Consider the following 18,184-nt stretch of genomic DNA (forward strand, 5'->3'; position numbering starts at 1 on the left):
TTCATGGAGACGGTTGCGAATGGTCCTCGCCGATACCCCAGGAGCAACAGTGTCCCTAATTTGCTGGGAAGTGGCGGTGCGGTCCCCTACGGCACTGCGTAGGATCCTACGGTCTTGGCGTGCATCCGTGCGTCGCTGCGGTCCGGTCCCAGGTCGACGGGCACGTGCACCTTCCGCCGACCACTGGCGACAACATCGATGTACTGTGGAGACCTCACGCCCCACATGTTGAGCAATTCGGCGGTACGTCCACCCGGCCTCCCGCATGACCACTATACGCCCTCGCTCAAAGTCCGTCAATTGCACATACGGTTCACGTCCACGCTGTCGCGGCATGCTACCAGTGTTAAAGACTGCGATGGAACTCCGTATGCCACGGCAAACTGGCTGACACTGACGGCGGCGGTGCACAAATGGTGCGCAGCTAGCGCGCGCCATTCGACGGCCAACACCGCGGTTCCTGGTGTGTCCGCTGTGCCGTGCGTGTGATCATTGCTTGTACAGGCCTCTCGCAGTGTCCGGAGCAAGTATGGTGGGACTGACACCACCGGTGTCAATGTGTTCTTTTTTCCGTTTCCAGGAGTGTATTTTTGATTTATTCTTTCAATGGAACCTGCTTTGGTGTTGTATAATCTTGATCACTGGATATTACCCGGTGAGTCGGGAAAGTTGTTAATACTCTGGACTTGCCTTTGGGAGGAGTGCTGTTCAGATCATCATCTGAATACCCCGATTTACGTCCAGTGTTACTCCCTTGCACGCGACAAAGGCCAGGAAGACTTTTTTCCTCACTTCTGTCTCCCGCCTTTCTGCAAATGAGGTACGGTTCTGCTGCAAATGCCTTGATGTTGATAGTACGTCAGACGTTAACCGAATTACTTTTTGTTTCTCTCTTCAAAAATGGTATTCTTTTGCTATTCTTGGGAAAATTGCTTGTCAGCCATCTCCGCTTAACACGTTACAGAACTGAAGATAGATTGCCATGGACGAGGAAAAACCTGCTTAACTATTTACGTATTTTGCTGAGAAATCGTTTTCAATCTTGTATTCGATTTTGACTGAATGAGCATCTGTAATGTATGTTCGAATATCATTATTACTTTCGTAACAACGCGAGAATAATCGGAATCACAAACGAGCGAGGCGGCGATAAATTTTAAAACTTTCTACTCATATTAGAAAGCAGTATCGTTGAAATCCCTCTTCTGTGACAAGTATTTCCATGGTTTTTATCTATTACTTAAAGCAAGTTCCGAAATTGTTGCTTCGATCAAGTGACGTAGGCTTTCTCCCACATATGGCACTTGCCGATTTGCTGTTTTGCTAATAACTTCGACGTCGATGCGACGTTCTACTTCAGCCTTTCTTCTTTTCGCATTAACACTTTCTTATAATTGATAACTTACGTTATGTTTCCTCTCAAGTCTGTATGTTTATAAAAGCCCATTGCAGCGAGGCATCATTAATTAATTAGCAGTACCACGTGATTTTCAATTTCTTCCTCCTAAATGGCACAGTACGCGGCCATGTTGTAGAAACAGGTCCCGTGATTCAATTCGAGTAGCATTACATGAGGCTGACGGTGTTACTTCACATGCTACCCTAAACGCTACGCTCTCCCATGGCTGCCAGAGGCCAATTTATCGCGGATGATAGAAGACTTCCGGGCAGCACATTACAGTGGCTGGAGAGGAAATGTCCTTAGTGCACAACTCCACAGCTACACCGTTCACCGACGGAACATTATAACCTGTACTTCATTTCTTCCTCACCTGCCGCACAATAGCAGTGGAATCCACTCTTAGACTGCATTTTTTTCGTTTTCTCGTGGTGTTTCTCCCTGTGGTAAGCGTACGCTCTTGGTGAGACAGAGCAGCAGATTAACAACAAGCCTTAACTGCTGCTTAATTAACACCTTGTCCTAAAAGAGAGAACATTGGTCTATGCCATCTGCCTTTAAATCGCCTAGTCGGTATTCTCATCGATATCGTACTGAAACATTACTTACTACTTCGGTAAATGTATTACCGTTCAGTGTAATAACAGATCACGAGCAGACTGAAAGGAAGACGTTCATAAATTACTTCGGTCTGTGACTATTCAACGTCCTGTATCATTCTCAGTTACTCTCTTATTAACGATGAGATCCTCTGGCTTTACGGCAGGTCATATCACTAAGCTGTCGTAACACTTTTTCCTGGAAAAGGGGATCCTGTTATTGCGTTTCTTAATTTACAGTTACCTTAACACCGATTTCGCGATTTATCTAGAATAAGACTGGCAAGTATAGGGGTAAAATTAGTAGAAGTTCGAAAGCGATTACAAGGCATGCACATCTAGGGTGTTATTGTATAAGTATAGATACTGTGACCATTGGTACCTTAGTATGTACCCACTTCAGTGCGTTTGTTATATTTTCTGTGTGTCTAACAGTCTTCCCACAAACATGTCACGTAATTTACAGCCTGATGTTTTTCTGCACGATCATAACTGCACCAGTAAGTGGACTACTCCTGTCAGGATACACTAACCGTATAGCGTCCACGTGTCCAAACTTCAACATTTGACCTGCTGGCCAGTTAAAAATAGGAATTCGGAGGTCCTAACAAACCTAGAAACATACTACTTCTAACAGCTACAATTATTATTCTTAAAATGAAGTTAAGAACGCTGACCTCAGTCATTAATAAAAATATCTGCACTTAGACCTCCAACATATTCCATATCAAATACACACATATTCTACATATATTCTGAGAGAAAAGCTAAGCGTGTCTCAGACCCATGTATGGCACTCAGCTATTGACATGCAGTACGTGTATTATTTAAAATCATAAAGATGTGTCATTGTGTACGTCAGATATGAGTTTTGTAAAGAAATGCACGAAATACGAATCGTCAATGTGTGATTCTGTTTAATTAAAGAAGATGGCAGACCACTGAAAGATGGCGTTAGATAAATGCCATCGTGACGTTGCCCATTGGAATGTCTACGGCAACATAATTACATTTGTCGGTAGGAGATGATACACTGCTAACTGGGCAGTTAAATTTAGGCTGTGCTCTCAGATCCCAATCTAGCCATTAGCTCCGAAATCGTGCAATATCCTAAGAACCGCCAAAACCACGTGACAATGAAAATCGTAATTATCTTTTGCTGTGCTAATATGAGGTACCACCTCAAACGCCATCTCAGAAATCGCTATATATTCCGAGTAAAATCCAATGTCATACATCACTGGGTAACGTCTCACCGCGTACCAAAGTTGTTGCATTTCTATATGAATGCATGTCCGGAAGAGCAAAAGGTTCAAATGCCTCTAAGCACTATGGGACTTAACATCTGAGCTCATCAGTCCCCTAGAATTAGAACTACTTAAACCTAAGGACATCACACACATCCATGCCCAAGGCGGGATTCGAACCTGCGACCGTAGCAGCAGCGCTGTTCCGGACTGAAGCGCCTCGAACCACTCGGCCGTAATGGCCGGCCCGGAAGAGCAGAAACCAAGCATTTGTATACAGGGTGGTCCAATGATCGCTACTGATGTGCGGATTAGCCGCGACAGCAGCTAAAACACCTACTTGGGCATCATCATTTGTTGCAGCTCGTGATTGACGTTTCACATGTGGCTGAACACCCCCTGTTAGCTTAAATAACGTAACTATCCGGCGTACGCTCCGGACACTCGGATGTTGTCGTCCAGGATACCGAGCAGCATACGTATCACACGCCCGTTGGGCATTTTGATCACAATAGCCATTCATGAACACGCTATCGACCTTTCCGCAATTGGTAAACGGTCCATTTTAACACAAGTAATGTATCACGAAGCAAATACCGTCCGCTCTGGCGGAATGTTACGTGTTACCACGTACTTATACGTTTGTGACTATTACAGCGCCATGTCACAAAGCGAAAAAAGTGGACCAACTAAAACATTCATATTTCTTTACGTACTACACGAATATGTAATAAAAATGGGGGTTTCTATTTTTTTTAAAACGCAGTTATATCCGTTCGGCCTATGGCAGCGCCATCTAGCGGGCCAACCATAGCGCCATCTGGTTTCCCCCTTCTAGCTAGACGAGTTTCATTCTTTGTAGTTTTTTTCGTTTGATTCTTATTTCGTGAGATATTTGCCCGGTCAGTATCAATGGACCACCCTGTATAATTAACACGTCTTGATGGGCTAAGAAATCTGCAACCATCAGCGCAGCTGCACAATTCCGTTCGACCTCCAGCAGAAATCAAAAATTAGCGAACACAGAGGGCATGGACGGGGATTGCAGATAAATGGTGGCTGTTAGAGGTCGCCCTAGGAGCCTGTCGAGATGACCTGAGCCTGTGGAGTGAACATTGTGTCTCGGTGGCGCCGTGGTTGACGCAACTACCTAGTAAGCAGGCGATCTCGCGTTCGAGGCCGATCTGGCACACATTTTCGCTCGTCGCCACTCTTTCCGCTTGAAGTCGTGATACAGCTGATATCATCACTCCGTTCCCTTTGCTTTCCTTTCTCCCCTCTCCACCTTCAGTTCATATAGCTGTTTCATTTCTTTGTTGTTGTGGTCTTCAGACCTGAGACTGGTTTGATGAAGCTCTCCATGCTGCTCTATCCTGTGCAAGCTTCTTCATCTCCCAGTTACCTTCTGCAGCCTACATCCTTCTGAATCTGCTTAGTGTAGTCATCTCTTGGTCTCCCTCTGCGATTTTTACCCTTCACGCTGCCCTTATACTGTCCATACCGTTCAACTACTCTTCCAAGTCCTTTGCTGTCTCTGTCAAAATTACAATGTCATCGGCGAAACTCAAAGTTTTTTATTTCTTCTCCATGGATTTTAATACCTACTCCGAAGTTTTCTTTTGTTTCCTTTACTGCTTGCTCAATATACAGATGGAATAACATCGGGGAGAGGCTACAACCCTGTCTCACTCCCTTCCCAATCACTGCTTCCCTTTCATGTCCCTGGACTCTTATAAGTGCCATCTGGTTTCTGTACAAATTGTAAATAGCCTTTCGCTCCCTGTATTTTATCCCTGCCACCTTCAGAATCTGAAAGAGGGTATTCCAGTCAACATTGTCAAAAGCTTTCTCTAAGTCTAAAAATGCTAGAAACGTAGGTTTGCCTTTCCTTAATATAGCTTCTAAGGTAAGTCGTAGGGTCAGTATTGCCTCACGTGTTCCAATGTTTCTACGGAATCCAAACTGATCTTCCCCGATGTCGGCTTCTACCAGTTTTTCCATTCGTATGTAAAGAATTCTCGGTAGTATTTTGCATCCGTGACTTATTAAACTGATTATTAGGTAATTTTGACATCTGTCAGCACCTGCTTTCTTTGGGGTTGGAATTATTATATTCGTCTTGAAGTCTGAGGGTATTTCGCCTGTCTCATACATCTTGCTCGCCAGATCGTAGAGTTTTGTTAGGCCTGACTCCCCAAGGCCGTCAGTAGTTACGAAACAATAATCCCAGCAAGTTTATAGGTTTACTGCCAGAAGCGCCAGATATTGGTTTGTACGTTATCAGGAAGAGACGCGACCTCAGCCCTTGCTGATCGTTGCCAACATCCTTTCCATTCGGACTGATACTGAAGACAGTGTAAGAATCCAGCGCTGGGATGCAGCTGACGAAGGCTTCGCCGCGCAGGACCCAGTTTGCCCACAAAGGAAACCAGTTAGGTGAGCGGGCCCGGCTGCGCACTGGAGCAAGCTCAGCGCCAACCAGACGGTGGGCGGCAGCGGCTGCGGCAGCCGCGCCCAAGGTCGCCGCTAACGGTGCTCGGGGCGTGGTCCAGCTCCAGCTCCAGCAGCCACACCACACGACGCCCTGTCCGCCCACACAGCCGCCGCGGCCCTTGTTTGTTGCTAGGAGGCGCCTGGCACTCGCCGACGAAAGCGAAAGGCCACCAGAGAAGGTCTAGCCAGCGCTCCCAGTACCTTCGCGCAGAACCCCTTCCCGCCTTAGGAGTAGCTGTACGTTTCTCGGTTGCTCTGTGCTCCCAGACTGTAAAGAAAAAAAAAAGTTGGTAAGGTCTGGGGTTCGATACCAGGCCAGCCACAGAATTTTTATCTGCAACTTCTCAGTTCTTTCGTCACTGGCAGTGTCCAGTGTTCTTATATAGTATCCATAGTCATCAAAATCGATCAGCTAAGCGACAACAGACTTCCCGTTTATGATGGAAGTGTTCTTGTACTCGGCTAGAAAATGCTGTGAACAAAGTTTGGAAAGAAGAAAGTGATGACAAATTTATGTGCTTACGAAATGTGGTAAAATTAGATATGGTCGCCTTCAGAGTAGGATACTTTAGAACCACATATGTCTGCTATAGTACTTTCCTCAAGTTAAGAAATTTCTGCGTGTTGGTTTCCGTAAGACTGTGCGGGATCCTCACCTTTATTGTGCTCTGTAGGCACACAGAAGCGCATTAGTACTAAACTGCTAGTTTCCTGTGACTTAACTGGGCAATCTTCATGAAATTTGTCACAGCTTGCGGTCGCAGTTCGGCAACGAAAAACAGCCGTGCAGCAATATCCAATGCTCTCAATCTCTTTTCTTTTGTGTCACTGTAATATTTTTGTACGCCTTAATAAATGTTCCATTACCCTGTCCTTCCTACTGCACTAGCGCATATAGTTTTCTATCGTCACAGCATAAACCACGCTAAAGACTGGAAGATTTTCAGGTTTTAAGGATCATGTAAATGTTACAGCCAGTAAAAAAAAAATGTATCAACGAATTTGTGACTTCGTATACGGTTTCTGCAGAGTCGCATGGCGTTCTGTGCTCTGTGTGATAGGATCTTACCCTAAATAACGTAAGACGATTAACAATATTATTTTCATGAACGGCGTTCTAAAAAAAAAGGGGGGGGGGGGGCATTTGTACAACAAGAATCGACCAAGAAAGCGCTGACAGCTACACAAGTACATGGCTGTATTTGGCGTAACTCAGGAGTCAGTTGCAGTCGGGAAAGTGTGCAGCATTCAGCGGGAGGTGTTCTAGAACCGACAGCGACGTGGCGCCTCAGCTCGCCGGCCATCTGGAGCAGTGAAACCCCAGACGAGAGGAACCCGTCAAGGACGACTATACGCTGTGGAGCTACTCGTGGGCTTGCAGAGAGGCCTCGGCGTATAGCGATTGGCCGCCGGCTCGCGGGAGGGGGAAAAGTCTAACTTCTTGCTCTCCAAATGTCTTGAGAGCACTATCGAACTTTCAAATCGATAGCCCTTGACGTTCGACAAAGCTGCTGCTGAAAGTCACTGCTGTGTGTCGCAACTTTTTATCTTGCGGTACCAGGCACGATCGCTGCCCATCTGGAAGATTAACGGATTAGTACTGTAAAACGACCATATATCTCAAATTATAGTTGTTCACCGACGTGAAAATAAAGAAGGACTAGAAATTTTTGCAGACAAAACAAAGAGTGCTGATATAGAACGATAGAGCTGACGTCAATATTAATCACGGAACAATCCCGTAGGAATACTAATGGCTGATAAACTAAAAGGTACAATTTGCAACAACGAGGACATGAGAGTATAACCAGTGGAGATATAGGCAGTGGGATAATAGTAGAGAATGAAGAATACTTGGTTACATATTGATATGTGAGATGTATATTGTGTTAGGTCATGAAGAAGTGACGCAATCATCTTGGTCGTGATTTTTCTACCGTCACTGTCAATCGCATCACTCAAAAAAAAAAAGTCTGTATGAATAGTGTCGTGGTGATAAACGTACACGAGTTATCGGCGCTATCGTGCAGAACTACCGGCATAACTCTGTTGTTGATGTTGTCGTCTTTAGTCCTGAGACTGGTTTGATGCAGCTCTCCATGCTACTCTATCCTGTGCAAGCTTCTTCATCTCCCAGTACCTACTGCAACCTACATCCTGCTGAATATGTTTAGTGTATTCATCTCTCGGTCTCCCTCTACGATTTTTACCCTCCATTCTGCCTCCTTCTTCTAGTCAAATTGTGCCACAAATTTCTCTTCTCTCCAATTCTATTCAATACTTCCTCATTAGTTATGCGATCTACCCATCTAATCTTCAGCAGTCTTCTGTAGCACCACATTTCGAAAGCTTCTATTCTCTGGAGAACGTAATTGTGCAGAACAGAGGCTACTGATATCACCCAGAATATACACCCATGTCTCTCCTTCTGTGACTAATACGTCTCAGAAAAATAAGTAGTCTGTCGAAATGAAACTTCCTGAACATAGCCCGCGAGAGGAAAACGATTCAGGTTGAAGGTTCAATCTGGCTGACTGTTATAATCTGTCACGAAATTATGTAACACCGTACATTCCGCTGCAGAAGGAAAGATCCATTTGCTAAGCTGGAAAAGGATGGGACCAGAAATATCTTGACCTTTTCAAGCAGACCATCCTGACAGCCTTCGGAAGTGACTGTAAGAAATTGCAGGGAATCTGAAACAGAATGAAAGTTCGGACTTTCGAATCTCGCGTTTCGGATGTAGAGTATGCCGCTGGGCCATCTCCTTGCATAATATGAATGGATGCATTGACAGAGGGATTTCGTATAGTGACGTGATAGAGGTGCAACAGTCACCCCCACCGCTAAACTCAAGCAACTTTATATTTTTTCTGTTATTAATTCCGACAGCTTTCGAGACCAACTTGAGCGTAAAAAAATGGGGAAAGAAACATTTTTGATTCGAGCGGAGACGGTGTCCTTTGAGCTGTTTCAGCTTCAGCACAGATGATAGGCAGTACTGGGAACAGTTGTTATGGAGAAATGTAGCATATGCGCGGTTTCGTTGTCTAGGAGGTTTCGGGGGTTGTTCAGTTGTCATTTGCCAAACTGTAAAGTATTTCTGTCGCTTATCAGCATCAGCAGACATCCTTGCCAACTGTGGGTGATTTGTGTGTTGCTTAGTCGTTTGAGGTAGACGTTTATGACGAGAGCGTTTAAAGTGTAATGGAAAGAGAGAAGATGAAGTCTGATTCTGATTACCTCCTCGAGAAGCAACAAGTATCTTTTCAAGTTTAATGCATCCGCGCCACGAATATTCTACTAATAACCAGAACATAATTTCACTCACTGGATAATGATCAGAGGAGAGCTTTCCGATTAATCTAGGCAGTTGGTGTGCAAACTGGCAATGTGACAACTGCAGACGCTTTGATCTTCTTTCACCGGCCATGAAATTCTGGCTATGAGGAGACATTATACCAGTAGTAGCCGATCTAGCTACCTCGAACGTTAGCATCCCTCCACTACTTACAGATCTCCCTTACGAAAGAGGGTTGGTTCATCATAAAAAAGACGAAGACGTAAGCGTATCACGCCACCTACTGGTCGACCGTGCATGTAACAAGAGAAGGGTCAGATGTGATCGGTATTATATTAAGACCAAAAGCGGTGCAGAACAGCGAGCCGCTTAGCCTCGGCGAGGGTGACATTCGTGCATTGTTCGCTCGCCACGTATCAGACGTACCTCGCACCGCTCGACCACAGAAGCGGATTTTATCCTCTACCACATAAAAAGCGAAAGCGGATACCGCGGAGAAACCGCTCCCAGCGACACGGTCCCCGACTCCTGAAGGGCACCGACCAGCCGTGTCATAAGCCGTGAGAATGCCGCTCCGCGGGCGACGAAAGGGAGCTCCGCGTTTGCTTCAGGAAAATTCGAGCATGTTATTCCTTACAGTAGACTCAAGGCAACGCCTTCAAGCGGGATTTTTAGTTTAACCATAACGCTAGTATAGTGTTTTTCCCATTCCTTGCAGGTGGGTATCACACTACGTAAACTGTTTTGTTCATTGTATACATTAAGTGTCAGGGCGAGAATATCATGGTTACTTTTTTATCGCTGTAACGACGTTATTGTTCTATTATCAGAATTCTTGCAGAGATGTCAATGAGCCGCTATCACAGGGCTTCCAGCGTCGAGAGATATACGGCTGACGCTCACAATGTTATATGACTGACAGAGGACAGCTCCTCAGATTAAGTAGATCGCGACAATGAAACTGCGTACCAGCGTTTAATCGTTAGACGCCCGAGAGAAACTGTCACGGGGCCTGTACAATTTATTAATTTTTATTTGACGTTTCTCAGTCCCTCCTGATGAGTGCAGTGAAGATTGTTATACAACTTTGCTCTTTTCAAACAGCCCAGAGGCTGGGAGCGGGACAGAGGAATTTCCAGTTTGAGCAAAAAAAGCTTGCACACAGTGTTCGGACTCAGATCTGATGGGACGATACAAGCCAATAGAATTTTGCACAACTAAATACACTATACCGAAATAACAATTTTTCTTGCACTATTACAGAATCGAGTAATGTAGCATACAAGCGGCTAAAATTATTATACTAGAACATCGACTAATATTCCTAAACCATTGCAAAATACGTTTTATAACTATAGCCTTTGGGACAATAGAGATCTTTGTTATGATCGGAATGTTTCACTAAACTCTTCGTGTCAAGTTGCTGGTGGTTGTTTCGGTCATGGTCCATTAAACTTTATTGTTCCTGATGTTTCATCCAGAGGTGCATTGAACATCTTCAGAAATGCTTCTGGCAACACTGAGTCTTCACTATACGCTCCCTGTCAACTCATTTAAAAAGTATAAGTATGGATCTTAATTCTTTTCCGAAGAGTGTTACGGCCAAATACTTGTCCTCGCCGAATCCGTTACGTAACAGCATGAACAGCTGGTTTCCACCAAGGCCCCTAACGTGATCTTTTTTTCCCCGAAAGAGACAGATTCACACAGTTGTACGCGGTTTAGAACGTCTGGCAGCTTCTTACTATGTGAGAGATCTGATCGTACCTGTTCACATTCAATACGTCCAGCGTATTCGCAACTCGCAAACACCGGCTCGACAACATTCCAAACATGTCTCGCCCCCGGAGAGCGTGCAAGGGAAAGTGTAGCGGTAGCCGGCAGGTATATCGATTGCGACCCAGAAATTTCTTTTTCCTTTACTGGCCGAGGACCAGTCAGTGAAAGTGGAACGCCTAGCCCTCGGGATTGTATATCAAGCCTCTCTCACTCCGTCTCTCTACTTCCCTTCTCTAGCAGACCTGCTTACACACACAAGCATGTATCCGTATGCATGTATTCTCACTCGTACATCGCTAACGTCTAACTTTTATTCTCTGGTGCGCAACAACAGTTTGTCGTTGGCGATACTTATCAACCACTACACGTGAGCCGTGCGTCAGCAATCACCATTTCTCTTTTCCCAGTAGCGGTAACACAAGTTGTCACTAAAGTTTCCGGATAGCTGTCTGTCACGTATCAACCTTATCTTATGAGTCAGTACGTACTTTGCCCGCATCTCGTGGTCGTGCTGTAGCGTTCTTGCTTCCCACGCCCGGGTTCCCGGGTTCGATTCCCGGCGGGGTCACGGATTTTCTCTGCCTCGTGATGGCAGGGTGTTGTGTGATGTCCTTAGGTTAGTTAGGTTTAAGTAGTTCTAAGTTCTAGGGGACTGATGACCATAGATGTTCAGTCCCATAGTGCTCAGAGCCATTTGAACCATTTTTGAGTACGTACTTTATCTCACGAATTTGTAGGCCAGGAACAGACCGTGCGGAAACTACTCAGCAAGGCAGGGCGACATCGTTCTTAATTGGCTCCTGCCCAGTATTTTCGTTCATTCCTTCCACTTCCTTTATCAACAAACTGACAATTCCTTGATGCCGCAGCATCTGTCCTATCAACCGATACCTTCTTTTAATAGATAATTGATTCACCTATCTAATATTCCGCAGTCTTCTGCAGCATCACATTTTCAGAAACTTCTATTCTCTTCTTGTCCGGTAAGATTATCGTACGTGTTTCGTTTCCGTAAAAGGCTACTTTCCATACAAATACGTGCAGAACAGACTTCCTAACACTCACATTTATATTCAATGTTAACAGATTTCTCTTAGAAAAAAGATTTTCTGACTATTGCGAGTCTACATTTCGTATCCGCGCTACTTCGGCCATCGTCAGTTATTTAACTGCCTGCTTTTAGGGCCTCACTTCTTAATCTAATTCCCGCAGTATCACCTGGTTTAATTGGGTTACACTCCATTACTCTCGTTTCAGTTTTGTTGATGTTCGCGTTATGACCTCTTTTCAAGAGGCTAACATCCGCTCAATTTCTCTTCCAACTCCATTGCCCTCGCTGAGAAAATTATATTGGCATCGGAAAACCGCAAAGTTTTTGTTTATTCTCCCTCAGCTTTAATTCCCTTTCTAAATTTCTCATTGGTTCTCTTTACTGCGTGTCGTGTACAAACTAAATAACATCGGGACATTGCCTCACCCGCTTCTCAACTACCTCTTCCCTCTCATACCCATCGACTCTTTATAACTGTCATGGCAGGCACCTCCTTCATGAGCCTGTGTGCCCAGACTGCCGAGCCGTAACCCACTATTGACGTTAGTATGCTATCGTGGTACAATTTTATCAGGTGAGGGATTAGGTGAAATCTTTTATGACCTATAAAGCACTCTATCTTCAGGCCACGAGTGGCCTACCGGGACCATCCGACCGCCGTGTCATCCTCAGTTGAGGATGTGGATAGGAGGGGCATGGGGTCAACACAACGCTCTCCCGGTCGTTAAGAAGGTATGCTTGACCGAAGCCGCCACTATTCGGTCGAGTAGCTCCTCAATTGGCATCACGAGGCTGAGTGCACCCCGATAAATGGCAACAGCGCATGGCGACCATCAAAGTGCCGGCCACGCCCGACAGAGCTTAACTTCGATGATCTGATGGGAACCGGTGTATCCACTGCGGCAAGGCCGTTGCCCTTTATGACCTATATAGATGAGGTTATTAAGTACTTGTAATGCTCTTTGGGTCACGGAGTCAATGTGCACCGGCCGGAGTGGCCGTGCGGTTCTAGGTGCTACATTCTGGAGCCGAGCGACCGCTACGGTCGCAGGTTCGAATCCTGCCTCGGGAATGGATGTGTGTGATGTCCTTAGGTTAGTTAGGTTTAATTAGTTCTTAAGTTCTGGGCGACTGATGACCTCAGAAGTTAAGTCGTATAGTGCTCAGAGCCAGCCAACCAGACAATGTGCCTTCCGAAGTTCCACCTTTCATCAATGGTAATTCCCAAGTGCGTGTCTCCCGTCGGTATTTCCTTTTTTTCCAAACATTGTAATTACACAAGTTAAGCTACTACCTAAGTACATTAGTAGGTCATATTTTTAACTGTTAACAATTGACGATCTACAGCTTTTAATGTCTAACACTACAGGTTAATACTACAATGCCTTCACCACGGTATTTACTTTTACGTTACTTCTCTTTTCTCCAAAATCTAACTTCTAGAAAGTAAGCACTGAGTGTGGTAAGAACTGAGTGTGTGTACCCACTGCTGGCGTGACAAAGGTGCTGTTTCACGTTTGAACACAAAAGGAACAATTATTTGTGTAATAAAAAGCACTCCGTCTTCAGGCCACGAGTGGCCTACCGGGACCATCCGATCGCCGTGTCATCCTCAGTGGATGATGCGGATGGGAGGGGCGTGTTGGTCAGCATTTGTGTAATAGGTGTACTTGAAATCTAACTATACCTTAAATCAGGGCTTCCCACCGTGTGGTCCGCGGACCCCTTAGGGGTCCGCCGGCTCGTTCTAGGGGTCCGCGGCCATCTTTCACCAAATCGCGTAAAAAAAATGATTAAAATCATTGAGTAAAAATGTGAAAATCAAATTCATCAGTTTTTTCGTGTTAAAAATATGTGTACTTTTACTTCAGGCCGTATTCCCAAGCAGCCTTTGTGGTTCCTAAGTGAGAACGCATACTCAGTTCAGTGCCGGAGAATGCGGCTTCTCTGATCGACTGTTTCGCAACGATACGGGGGTCGTTTGTGCGTCAGCTGACGGCGCTAGATGCGTTGAAACCCTTTACGCGTGAGCGGAGCGAGCTTTGTCGACCAATCACAGCGCTCGCTGGCTCGTATGCGGCCGCAGGCATAATTAATTGTTATAATTGTTAAACTTGCTTTATCAGTGCACTACCTATTTCATAAGTCGATTTTTGGCCTTCAAGTTGTTTTCATTCATCTCTAAACCAAAGACTATTGATACTTCGGGGGGAGGGGGGTGGGTCATTGGGAACATGGCACTTGCATTAAGAAGCTTTCAGTTCCCATAGGTTTCGCTCTGAAATTTAAAGGTACTGTGTTCTTAACTGACTAGAGGTCCGCCATGGATTTTCGACTGAAGAAGGGGTCCACCAGCTGAAAAGGTTGGGAAGCCCTGCCTTGAAGCGTTCCTGAGCCGCACATGAAACTGTGCAGTCCCGAGTCATTTCGAGTGCTGGACTTAACGTGCCGCTCCTGTTGCAGACTTCCCCGGCATGTGCTTCGCGTCGACGCGCTGCGGATTCGTGGAGCCCGGCCAGACCTGGGACCTGACCCCCTTCTGCGGCCGCTCCACCTGCACCCCGGGCGAGGGAGAGAACGCCGGCAGGCTGTTCGAGCTGGTGGAGGACTGCGGACCTCTGCCCAAGGCCAACCCCAAGTGCAAGCTGAGCGACAAGACCAACAAGACGGCGCCCTTCCCCGGCTGCTGCCCCATCATCGAGTGCGAGCCCGGCGTGAAGCTCGAGTACCCCGAGATCCCCACCGCCGCCCCCCCGGCCGACAAGGAGAAGAAGGCCTAAGCGGTGCCGCAGCCCGCCACACCGACAGTAGCAACCCCAGCCTCCGCGGCTCGCATCCCTCACCTTCGCCGTAAACCCTCGCGTCGCTGCCCGGCGCGTCACAAAACATCCTTCGCCTACCAAACGTGAACCTCTGATCGGCTTTGTTCGCCCTCAGTCGATCTACCCCGCGAGCAGAACCGACGTCTTGTTTCGCCCGGACAGCACGCGTCGGGCAGCCAGCAATCTACGTGAAACACCGCTTCACTTCTTTCCTTTCCTCTCTGTCCCTCCTGCCGCCTCGCGATTTTTCACCAAATGTGTGTCCGCTACTGTCTCGGAACCATCACAAAGCTTGCCTACTACTATCATATTTGGTCAAACTCAACAGATCGATACAACGCTAAAGTTATTCAAGCGTGAAAAATGTTAAAAAAAAAAAAACAAATATCCCTCAACTATGCAGTATGTCGTGTTTAAAATCTCAGAAAGCACGCATTACGGTTATAAAGTAAATAGCGACGATCTATCACCGCTCTGTCGACTCTAACCTACAACCGTAAACCGACAATACATCTGTAAAAATACCCCCTCTACCGTGACGCGTTCTTACCTTAGCTCGCACAAATATCTACGCTGTTGTAGTAAGTACGCCGTGTCGTCTTCACAGCTGTCTCACATATGCGATATAATCCATTCATTCTAGATATTTATACAATAAATTTAATGCTTAGGTACACCTAGAGGCACACCAGTCAGTGCACCTGAAATATGATCTTTAAAAGGTCGTCTGTCGTGTATGTGTTGTGATTATTATTTCGTTTACGGCAGTGAAAATGATGTTTAGTCTTGTCTCGTTTAAGAGTAATCGTTCCTCAGTCATTTTCACTCACGCGTAGTACTTCGTAAAAAAAAAGAAGACAAGCGAGAAAAGTCATTTACGACATCTAATATACCGAATGCTTACCCGGAAGGATTCGTTCGTTACGGTGTGTTACCGAATATCCTACCTTCCTCAAGCGCTGACAACATGGAAACATATATATACATATATATCTACAGAACAGCGCCATATCGATCACATCGTTAATTAAACTACACTGCTAAGTCATGCACAGTAAAAATATATTTTGTTTCAGGAAAGATCATCACTAGCGAACTACATCTCGCTTCCTGATCTATGTTAAAGGAATGCATTTACTTTGTGTTAACTATTACTGGTTGGAGTTCATAATTCTTCCCATAATAGTAGTATCAGAGACTAGAATTGTAATTATTAATCCAATTTACAAGGTCAATTTCAGCGTTATCTTTTAACTTGTAAAATGTGTGTAAAACTTCTTACGTGTGAAGTCGAATGTGAAATTTCAGACTGAATTTTTTTTCTACAATTCTTGTAAACTTAGTCTCTTTGCTGCATGAGTGATGAATACAACTAAAAGTAATAAATTTCCTTACAAAACATGAATTCCATTGTTGTTTTACTCTTTGACAATCCTTCATCTCCAGTCACGACACGGAAGTGTACTCCAAACTAGCGTGTGAAATACACTACAATGTTTACCTCAGGGTTCGTGACGTAACAACAAACCTGGCTTCCCATAAATATTATTTCAACATCTTCTCGACCTGACACAGAGAAAACATGGATATGAGTCTATAAACTTCTCCGCCAAAAGAAGATAAAAAACGTTCATCCCATAATCCACTTAGTGGATGTTCACATGTTAGTAGAATTCTGTTTCGCACCTTTCATAGATTTCTTGGAGCCGTCACCAACATACACTAATAAGGTGTCGAAGCAAAAATCAAGTAAAAGAAGAAAAAAAGACGATCGAAGATAACTGTTAATAATACCTGATCAGCTGTTCATTAGGAATTTTCATCAGATTCGAACATTTAGCAATATATTACTTATAGTGTCCAGACTGACAAAATACTTCTTGTTACTCAGAAGTACCTTACAACAACGCTTTCAACACACTAAATCAAGATCCTGTGCCTTCTGGACTCGAAGGGACGTAAGAAGTGAAATTTTTTTGTTACTGGTTAACAACAAAATAATTGTCACATTTTTTTTTATCTAAAAGCCACAAATATGAAGAATCAAGAAGACAGTCGTGCCTAACAATTCCACATTTTTATTCGCACTCCTGCGAACATATATTATTTTTATTTATTTAAATTACAGGAGAGGGTCCTAACAACATTAGTTTCCCATTAAATATAAATTCTTTCTAATACCACTACACAAAAAATCTGTGTTTCTTATCTTAAGCTTTAACTCTGAATAGTAACAAGTATGAAGATGCTTCGGAATACTCACCTATCTAACTACATCCATAATGAATATTTACGAAACTCTGGAAACCACGGATTTAGTAATTAATGCACTCTAAGACATAAATAAATAAATAAATAAAAATAAAAAATACGGAGGAATTATCCGAATGGGATGGAAATCACTAGATGTGATGTACATGTACAGACAAACAAAATGTTTACGATTTCAGAAAAATTGCATAATTTATCAAAGAGAAACAACTTCGCAAACTGAGCAAACCAATAACGCGCTGGTCTGCTTCTGGCCCTTACGCAAACAGTTATTCGGCTTGGCACGATTGATAAGACTTGCTGGGTGTCCTCATGAGGTATATCGTGCCAAAGTCTGTCCTATCGACATGTCCATTGTTTATTATCCTTGTCAGCTGCGTGGTGAAACTGTGCTGAAGCGCCACACCTTCGTCCATCGACCGCCAAAGTTTACAGTTTTGCATTTTCCGTCGATACTTGTATGAATATCAATTTGTGACCAGTTACCATAACTCCTTCGTGGTGTGTGGCTTTCTTTCTGTGCCTTCCAGGGATTACACTGTGCCGTGAAACACATGTAAAATGTTCCACATGGTCGTCCATATCCATGGACATATCAGTAAATTATTCTTATTCTTTATAACGTGTGATCGTTACATTTTGCTTTTACTATCGAGTTTAAGAGAAATATAAAATACTTAAATTTGTAATGAAGCATTTGCTGTTGCTTAAGATTAAATGTGGAGAGCAAAATTCCTTACAATGTCTCATATAATGTATAGGACAAAAGGAAGAAACCACGCAATCTTATGCTGTGCATGAACTCTAGACAAAACGCCAGGTACAAACTCAACACCTCTGGAAATTTAGTAATGATGTATTATATTAATATATTACTGTGTTAAAAAAGTTCAGATGTATAACTTCAGGAATGTTAAGAGAACATTTTTGTATGAATGGCCATAAATTGGAAGCCAAAAAGAGGAATTACACTCAAAAGTCTGTCGAGAATAGATCCAGAGCACCAGTACATTCCAAGGGGGAGGTGTGGGTTTCCTCATGCAAATAACCACCCTATATGAAAGTGTAATTTCATGGATGTAACGTCGAAATTACTCTTCGTGTTCTCTTAAGATGTAGGCCGTATGGAGGTTGTATTTCAAGGGTGCGCTTTTGGGACACACAGTTGATTCTACTCACCTTTGTAGAATGGAGTACAGATCCCTACAACCGCTTGTCGTAT

General features: G+C 44.4%; 1 protein-coding gene across 1 annotated transcript in view; it reads left to right on the plus strand.

Moving 5' to 3' along the window:
- LOC126284629 (uncharacterized) overlaps positions 1–16,096 on the plus strand; it is a 38,887-nt gene extending 22,791 nt beyond the window's left edge. The window contains exon 3 of the mRNA XM_049983699.1: positions 14,333–16,096. Within this exon, the coding sequence (XP_049839656.1) occupies positions 14,333–14,649 (317 nt within the window). The 3' untranslated portion in view covers positions 14,650–16,096. The remainder of the gene's footprint in view (positions 1–14,332) is intronic.
- The last annotated feature ends 2,088 nt before the right edge of the window (positions 16,097–18,184 follow it).

Source organism: Schistocerca gregaria, chromosome 8, assembly GCF_023897955.1.
Source record: "Schistocerca gregaria isolate iqSchGreg1 chromosome 8, iqSchGreg1.2, whole genome shotgun sequence".
NCBI lineage: Eukaryota > Metazoa > Arthropoda > Insecta > Orthoptera > Acrididae > Schistocerca > Schistocerca gregaria.